The sequence below is a fragment of the Hemiscyllium ocellatum genome, chromosome 20, assembly GCF_020745735.1.
Source record: "Hemiscyllium ocellatum isolate sHemOce1 chromosome 20, sHemOce1.pat.X.cur, whole genome shotgun sequence".
NCBI classification, from domain to species: domain Eukaryota; kingdom Metazoa; phylum Chordata; class Chondrichthyes; order Orectolobiformes; family Hemiscylliidae; genus Hemiscyllium; species Hemiscyllium ocellatum.
Window position 1 is genome coordinate 22,544,688 of NC_083420.1, and position 9,001 is coordinate 22,553,688.

The following is a 9,001-nucleotide window of genomic DNA, read 5'->3' on the forward strand; positions in this document are numbered from 1 at the left end:
AGACCAAAAAGAAAGTAGTGAATCTTGCATTGCTAGACTGAGGCTAGTGGGGTACTCGAAGTATCAGTAGTGGGGTCCCAGTTATTCACAATATATTTCAACGATGTGGATGTGAGAATCAGATGCAATTTTTCCAATTCTGTAGAAGACACAAAGCTTGGTAGTAATGTGTGTTGTGAGGAAGATGCAAAGCAACTTCAACATGAGTTGCATAGACTTAGTAAGTGGGCAAGAACATGGGAGACAGAATATAATGTGGGAAAATGTGAGGTTATTCACTTTGGTAGGAAGTACACATGTGCAAAGTATTTCTGAAATGATAAGAGGTCAGAAAGTGTAGGCAGACATAAAAGGAACCTGATGTCATTATCAATAAATCAGGGAAGGGATTTTTAACATATAGGTGCAGCATGTTACCATCTGGTATAGTCTGGCAAAGTCGTCTGAGACTAAATGTAATTATGGACTAGTGAAGAATGTTAATTAAAGGAATGGTTGGGTGAGAACTTGACTGGGTGTATACATAAATGGAGAACAAGTAATCAGAGAGTTCTGAGATGTGAGAGTTAGAATAACTGACTAGGAAAGCATATGCCTGGACACACTATAGTTAACCTTTAACCTCTGTTTAACGAGGGTAGCAGAGAATAGTTAGCGGTTTTCAAGTCAAAGATTGAAAATTAAGTATTACTGCAGTCAGTGATTTGGAAAAAGCATCAGAGATGGTTTATTTAAAATCTGAAATATCAGTGCCAATCTGTTTTCTGAATGCAAACGTATGACCAATGAAAGAATGAAATTACCACATAGACTTGTATTACTTCTTTACTAAAGGAGAAAGAAGGTATTAACATGGCTTTTTCACTAGCATACAAGAACAGGATGAGATGCAACATTTTTTAAGAATTGTTCATGAGGCATTGTCAGATTTTGATAAATTCAGAAAGAGTAAACATAGTGCCATAGAAAAGCACTTAATGGAATTCAGTAGATTGTTGGAAGAACTGCAGAAATTCTATTTGGGAATCTCCCCCATTTGTGCTGACATTTATGTTTTAGTTTGCACCAAAGTATTGCATTTAGACGGACTTCAGGTTGAGACACAGTGCTATAACAAATGTTAGAAGCTGCCAAAAACTGCTTGGAAAGCATTCCTTTCTGGCAGTATTAATGGCGCAAATGCTATATGACAGAAATTGGAGGAGACCATGTTTACTGGCGAGCAAGAGCATCTGGATTCAGAAGAAGTGATGAGTAAAGATGACAAAATAATAATTGCACAGCATGAATCAGATTGCATGGTACTCACTTTAATGTTGTTTGGTATGGTCTACAAATTTGTATGTTCAAAGACTTAAAGGAATTAATAAGGAACCAGGTATTTTCTTATAACTGTATCGTGAATGCATAATTCTGTTTATTAAATACTTTGAAATATTCCACTATGTCTAATAGGAACTCTCATTGTGCAATACAGAAACTGTTTAACAGAGCCAAATTAGTACACTTTATTGCAGTAAACATATGCAATCATTTAACAACGAATCCAAGAAGAACAACAATATAAGAACAAAAGGTTCATTGCAACACAGACACGTGGTCTATTGCTTTGCTTGAAGGTACAAAATCAATCAGTTTCATCAAAGGGGTTATGACTTGTATTTGTAAAATGGAAGCTTCAAAAACAAGGATGGCAAAATCTTACATCTGCCGAATGAATTAAAATTGCTTTAGCAAGTACACAGAAGTCATACATTCATCATTCTTGATAAATGACTCAACTAAAGGAGGCAGAAGTCAAGTTTAAGTGGCCTTAATTTCCACATGTTGGCCTTAATTTCCACATTTGCCCAGCAACATTTTACTATGGGATAAATTTCTTATTATAAAACAAAAGCAGGACAAAGGATTCCCAGCTCATTCATTCTGAAAAGGAATTCATCTATAAAAGCAAACTTTAATTCAAGTGAATAATTTTAATTTAAGCTATTATCTACAGTCTAACAGCATCAGAACATTAAGGTCTTCAGTCTCCTTCCTTCTAATTAAGCCTCCTTGCACAATTTAAAAGTCTCTCCTTTAAGTTGTACAGAAAACTGCTAAGCTTTAATTTTATTGGAATAAAAGAAACTGAAAAGCACACAGCTCTGTGCGTTTTTTCTAATATTCAACAAGTTTTCCAACTTAACTACCTTTCCCTATTCCTTTAGATACCTGCCCAATTCTGCATGAACTTGACACAATATATAAAAGGTGAATACAACAAACCTGTAAGCCTGTCCGGTCTTAAGGAATCGATGATGTTCTGCGGAGCTTGCATTTGCTTTCAGTTCTTTAATAATCACCCTGACTAAACTGGAGTCTTCGTAGATGTCCCCAAGAAGAACCTTCAAAAATATGTAGGAAAGTACTTTATATACTTCAATTCTCTGAAACAGGAAGTTACTCATTTCCTACATACACTCAATTACACCGAATGTGGAAAAAGGACAAGGTCATTGCAGCAGGTAACAAAGGATGTTAGTACATTTCTTTGCCAAGGCCATATCACAAAGATTGGATGGCTAAGCCTTCACCTTTGGTAAAGGACAACAACAGGAAATAGGTGTAAATCTGGAATGCAGTGACAGAGTGGGACAAAGTTTCCAAGTAAAAATGTTATCTTATATGACAATCAAAAAAAATTACCCCATGACAACCCAAAACAAAAACTAAAAAATGCAAATGCTAAAATTGAGAAATTAAATCAAATTGCTAAAAAGACTCAGCAGATCTGACAGCATCTGAGGAGGGAGACATAAGCTAATCAACGACCTTTCATTAGAACAAGTTAGGTACACAACAGGTTTTAAATAGAAGGTGTAAAACATGCCGATTAGCGAGATGGAAGGAGTAAAAGGGAATGGTCAGTAGGAAGAGAAAAGCAGAAGTTTCTGTGATTGGGTGGAAGGTGGACGACATTAAATGACAAAAGGCATGATAGCAAAAATAAATGGTAATAGAATACACAAAAGATAGTTCTAGAAACAAAAAGTAGAATCAGTTACCATTCAAAAAAAATAACAACAGGTGGGGGAAAAAAAACTGAAATGACCTGAAAGTGTAGAACTCATTGATGAGTCCCAAAGGCTGCAAAATGCCTAAGCAAAATAACACTTAAAAATATTTCACATGCCTGAACTCACAGCATTTAATTTAAACCACAGTCATATTGTGTTACATTTATGTAAAGCCAATTAACTCAAGATTATAAAAATCAAACAAACTAAAATGGTACAAAGCAAGCATATTGTGTTTTTAATTCAAAAAAGGATTAGTTTATGCTGCATATGGCAAGTGCAAGCCTATACTTTGTTTTGACTTTTATGCTTTCAAAAGGTGGGTTAACTTGCAGCATGAGTTGGTACCTGGGATTTCAATGTTGTGGCCATTTCAGAGACATAGGTAGAGCGGGGACAGGAATGGTTATTGCAGGTTCTGGGGTTTAGATGTTTCAGTAAGAATACAGAAAACGGTTAAAGAGGGGGTGATGTGGCATTGTTATTCCAGAAAAGTATTAAAGTTGCAGTTCAGGTCTCAACCACTGAGGTAGTTTGGGCTAAGGTTAGAATCAGGAAATGAGAGGTTACCCTGTTGGGAGTTTTCTACAGGCCTCCAAATAGTTCCAAAGATGTAGTGATTGGATTACAAGGGTGATCCTCGATAGGAACAAGTGTAACAGGGCAGTTGTTATGGGGGACTTTAACTTTCCAAATATTGACTGGGCATACTATACTTCAAGTACTTTAGATGGGTCAGTTTTTGTCCAATATGTGTAGGAGGGTTTCCCGACACAGTATGTGGACAGCCAACAAGGGGCAAGGCCACATTAGATTTGGTACTGGGTAATGAACCCAGTCAGGTGAGAGATTTGGAGGTAGGTGAGCACTTTGGTGATAGCGACCACAATTCTATTACGTTCATTTTAGTGATGGAAAAGGATAGTTATATACCAGAGGGCAAGAGTTATAGCTGGGGGAAAGACAATTATGATGTGATTAGGCAAGACTTAGGATGCATATGATGAGGAAGGAAATTGCAGGGGATGGACACAATTGAAATATGGAGCTTATTTAAGGACCAGCTACTGTGGGCCCTTGATAAAGTATGTACCTGTCAGGCAGGGAAGTAAAGTGTGGAAGTTGAATGTCTTGTCAACAGGAAGGAGGAGGCTTATGTTAGGATGAGACATGAAGGCTCAGTTAGGGTGCTTGAGTGTTATAAGTTAGCCAGGGAAGACCTAAAAGAGACAGCTAAGAAAAGCCAGGTGGGGACATGAGAAGCCGTTGGTGGATAGGATCAAGGAAAACCCTAAGAATTTCTATAAGTGTATCAGGAATAAAAGTACGACTAGAGTAAGATTAGGGCCAATCAAGGACAGCAGTGGGAAGTTGTATGTGGAGTCAGAGAAAAAAAGAGGGGAAGCGCTAAATGAATACTTTTCATCAGCATTCACACTAGAAAAAGAATGTGGTTGAGAGGAATACTGAGATCCAGGCTACTAGACTAGATGGGATTGAGGTGCTCAAGGAGGAGGTGCTATCAATCCTGGAAAGTGTACAAATAGATAAGTCCACGGGGCCTGATGGGATTTATCCTGGGATTCTCTGGGAAGTGAGGGAGGACACTGCCAAGCCTTTGGCTTTGATCTTTATGTAAAGCCATTGTCTACAGAAATAGTGCAAGTCTGGATGATAGCAAATGTTGTTACCTTGTTCAAGAAGAGGAGTAGAGATAACCTTGGAACTTATAGCCCTATGAGCCTTACTTTGGTTATGAGTAAAGTGTTGGAAAGGGTTATAAGAGATAGGATTTATAATCATGTCAAAAGGAATATGTAGATTGGAGATAGTTAACATGGTTTTGAGAAGGATAGGTCGTGCCTCACAAACATTATTGAGTTCTTTGAGAAGGTGCGCGAGAGAGCGCGAGGGAGCGAGCGCGAGGGGGAGCGAGCGCGAGAGAGAGAGAGAGAGAGAGAACGCGCGAGCGCGCGAGAGAGAGAGAGCGCGAGCGAGAGCGCGAGAGAGAGAGTGCGAGAGAGAGAGAGAGCGCGAGCGAGAGAGAGAGAGCGCGAGAGACAGAGCGCGAGCGAGAGACAGCGCGCGAGCGTGAGACAGAGCGCGCGAGCGCGAGGCAGAGCGCGCGAGCGCGAGGCAGAGCGCGCGAGCGCGAGGCAGAGCGCGCGAGCGCGAGGCAGAGCGCGCGAGCGCGAGGCAGAGCGCGCGAGCGCGAGGCAGAGAGCGCGAGCGCGAGGCAGAGAGCGCGAGCGCGAGAGAAAGCGCGAGCGAGAGAGAAAGCGAGAGAGAGAGCGCGCGAGCGAGAGAGAGAGCGCGCGAGCGAGAGAGAGAGCGCGCGAGCGAGAGAGAGAGCGCGCGAGCGAGAGAGAGAGCGCGCGAGCGAGAGACAGAGAGCGCGAGCGAGACAGAGAGCGCGAGCGAGACAGAGAGCGCGAGCGAGAGACAGAGCGCGCGAGCGAGACAGAGCGCGCGAGCGAGAGACAGAGCGCGCGAGCGAGACAGAGCGCGCGAGCGAGACAGAGCGCGCGAGCGAGACAGAGCGCGCGAGCGAGAGACAGAGAGCGCGAGCGAGAGACAGAGCGCGCGAGCGAGACAGAGCGCGCGAGCGAGAGACAGAGAGCGCGAGCGAGAGACAGAGAGCGCGAGCGAGAGACAGAGAGCGCGAGCGAGAGAGAGAAAGCGCGAGCGAGAGAGAAAGCGCGAGCGAGAGAGAAAGCGCGAGCGAGAGCGCGAGCGAGAGACAGAGAGCGCGAGCGAGACAGAGAGCGCGAGCGAGACAGAGAGCGCGAGCGAGACAGAGAGCGCGAGCGAGACAGAGAGAGCGAGAGACAGAGCGCGAGCGAGAGACAGAGCGCGCGAGCGCGAGACAGAGAGCGCGAGCGCGAGACAGAGAGCGCGAGCGCGAGACAGAGAGCGCGAGCGCGAGACAGAGAGCGCGAGCGAGAGCGCGAGCGAGAGACAGAGAGCGCGAGCGAGAGAGAAAGCGCGAGCGAGAAAGCGCGAGCGAGAGCGCGAGCGAGAGACAGAGAGCGCGAGCGAGACAGAGAGCGCGAGCGAGACAGAGAGCGCGAGCGAGACAGAGAGCGCGAGCGAGACAGAGAGCGCGAGCGAGACAGAGAGAGCGAGAGAGAGAGCGCGAGCGAGAGACAGAGCGCGCGAGCGAGAGACAGAGCGCGCGAGCGAGAGACAGAGCGCGCGAGCGAGAGACAGAGCGCGCGAGCGAGAGACAGAGCGCGCGAGCGAGAGACAGAGCGCGCGAGCGAGAGACAGAAAGCGCGAGCGAGAGACAGAGAGCGCGAGCGAGAGACAGAGAGCGCGAGCGAGAGAGAAAGCGCGAGCGAGAGACAGAGAGCGCGAGCGAGAGAGAAAGCGCGAGCGAGAGCGCGAGCGAGAGACAGAGCGCGCGAGAGCGCGCGAGCGAGACAGAGCGCGCGAGCGAGACAGAGCGCGCGAGCGAGACAGAGAGCGCGAGCGAGAGAGAGCGCGCGAGCGACAGAGAGCGCGCGAGCGACAGAGAGCGCGCGAGCGACAGAGAGCGCGCGAGAGAGACAGAGAGCGCGCGAGAGAGACAGAGAGCGCGCGAGAGAGACAGAGAGCGCGCGAGAGAGACAGAGAGCGCGCGAGAGAGACAGAGAGCGCGCGAGAGAGACAGAGAGCGCGCGAGAGAGACAGAGAGCGCGAGAGAGACAGAGAGCGCGAGAGAGACAGAGAGCGCGAGAGAGACAGAGAGCGCGAGAGAGAGACAGAGAGCGCGAGAGAGAGACAGAGAGCGCGAGAGAGAGACAGAGAGCGCGAGAGAGAGACAGAGAGCGCGAGAGAGAGACAGAGAGCGCGAGAGAGAGAGCGCGAGACAGAGAGCGCGAGCGAGAGAGAAAGCGCGAGCGAGAGAGAAAGCGAGAGAGAGAGCGCGCGAGCGAGAGACAGAGAGCGCGAGCGAGAGAGAAAGCGAGAGAGAGAGCGCGCGAGCGAGAGAGAGAGCGCGCGAGCGAGAGAGAGAGCAGCGAGACAGAGAGCGCGCGAGCGAGACAGAGAGCGCGCGAGCGAGACAGAGAGCGCGAGCGAGAGACAGAGAGAGAGAGCGAGACAGAGAGCGCGAGCGAGACAGAGAGCGCGAGCGAGACAGAGAGAGCGAGACAGAGCGCGCGAGCGAGAGACAGATCGCGCGAGCGAGACAGAGCGCGCGAGCGAGACAGAGAGAGCGAGACAGAGCGCGCGAGCGAGAGACAGAGCGCGCGAGCGAGACAGAGCGCGCGAGCGAGACAGAGCGCGCGAGCGAGACAGAGCGCGCGAGCGAGACAGAGCGCGCGAGCGAGACAGAGCGCGCGAGCGAGAGACAGAGAGCGCGAGCGAGAGACAGAGCGCGAGCGAGAGAGAGAAAGCGCGAGCGAGAGAGAAAGCGCGAGCGAGAGAGAAAGCGCGAGCGAGAGCGCGAGCGAGAGACAGAGAGCGCGAGCGAGACAGAGAGCGCGAGCGAGACAGAGAGCGCGAGCGAGACAGAGAGCGCGAGCGAGACAGAGCGCGCGAGCGAGAGACAGAGCGCGCGAGCGAGAGACAGAAAGCGCGAGCGAGAGACAGAGAGCGCGAGCGAGAGACAGAGAGCGCGAGCGAGAGACAGAGAGCGCGAGCGAGAGAGAAAGCGCGAGCGAGAGACAGAGAGCGCGAGCGAGAGAGAAAGCGCGAGCGAGAGCGCGAGCGAGAGACAGAGCGCGCGAGAGCGCGCGAGCGAGACAGAGCGCGCGAGCGAGACAGAGCGCGCGAGCGAGACAGAGCGCGCGAGCGAGACAGAGCGCGCGAGCGAGACAGAGAGCGCGAGCGACAGAGAGCGCGCGAGCGACAGAGAGCGCGCGAGCGACAGAGAGCGCGCGAGAGAGACAGAGAGCGCGCGAGAGAGACAGAGAGCGCGAGAGAGACAGAGAGCGCGAGAGAGACAGAGAGCGCGAGAGAGACAGAGAGCGCGAGAGAGAGACAGAGAGCGCGAGAGAGAGACAGAGAGCGCGAGAGAGAGACAGAGAGCGCGAGAGAGAGACAGAGAGCGCGAGAGAGAGACAGAGAGCGCGAGAGAGAGACAGAGAGCGCGAGAGAGAGAGCGCGAGACAGAGAGCGCGAGCGAGAGAGAAAGCGCGAGCGAGAGAGAAAGCGAGAGAGAGAGCGCGCGAGCGAGAGACAGAGAGCGCGAGCGAGAGAGAAAGCGAGAGAGAGAGCGCGCGAGCGAGAGAGAGAGCGCGCGAGCGAGAGAGAGAGCAGCGAGACAGAGAGCGCGCGAGCGAGACAGAGAGCGCGCGAGCGAGACAGAGAGCGCGAGCGAGAGACAGAGAGCGCGAGCGAGAGACAGAGAGCGCGAGCGAGAGAGAGAGCGAGACAGAGAGCGCGAGCGAGACAGAGAGCGCGAGCGAGACAGAGAGAGCGAGACAGAGCGCGCGAGCGAGAGACAGATCGCGCGAGCGAGACAGAGCGCGCGAGCGAGACAGAGAGAGCGAGACAGAGCGCGCGAGCGAGAGACAGAGCGCGCGAGCGAGACAGAGCGCGCGAGCGAGACAGAGCGCGCGAGCGAGACAGAGCGCGCGAGCGAGACAGAGCGCGCGAGCGAGAGACAGAGAGCGCGAGCGAGAGACAGAGCGCGAGCGAGAGAGAGAAAGCGCGAGCGAGAGAGAGAGCGCGAGCGAGAGAGAAAGCGCGAGCGAGAGCGCGAGCGAGAGACAGAGAGCGCGAGCGAGACAGAGAGCGCGAGCGAGACAGAGAGCGCGAGCGAGACAGAGAGCGCGAGCGAGACAGAGAGAGCGAGAGAGAGAGCGCGAGCGAGAGACAGAGCGCGCGAGCGCGAGACAGAGAGCGCGAGCGCGAGACAGAGAGCGCGAGACAGAGAGCGCGAGCGCGAGACAGAGAGCGCGAGCGCGAGACAGAGAGCGCGAGCGAAAGCGCGAGCGAGAGACAGAGAGCGAGAG

General features: G+C 50.7%; 1 protein-coding gene across 1 annotated transcript in view; it reads right to left on the bottom strand.

Annotated features, from left to right (window-relative positions):
• The window catches only part of lmtk2 (lemur tyrosine kinase 2), a 164,917-nt gene that overhangs the window by 83,604 nt on the left and 72,312 nt on the right, over window positions 1–9,001 (bottom strand). The window contains exon 5 of the mRNA XM_060840569.1: window positions 2,269–2,387. Coding sequence (XP_060696552.1) covers window positions 2,269–2,387 — 119 coding nt within the window. The remainder of the gene's footprint in view (window positions 1–2,268; window positions 2,388–9,001) is intronic.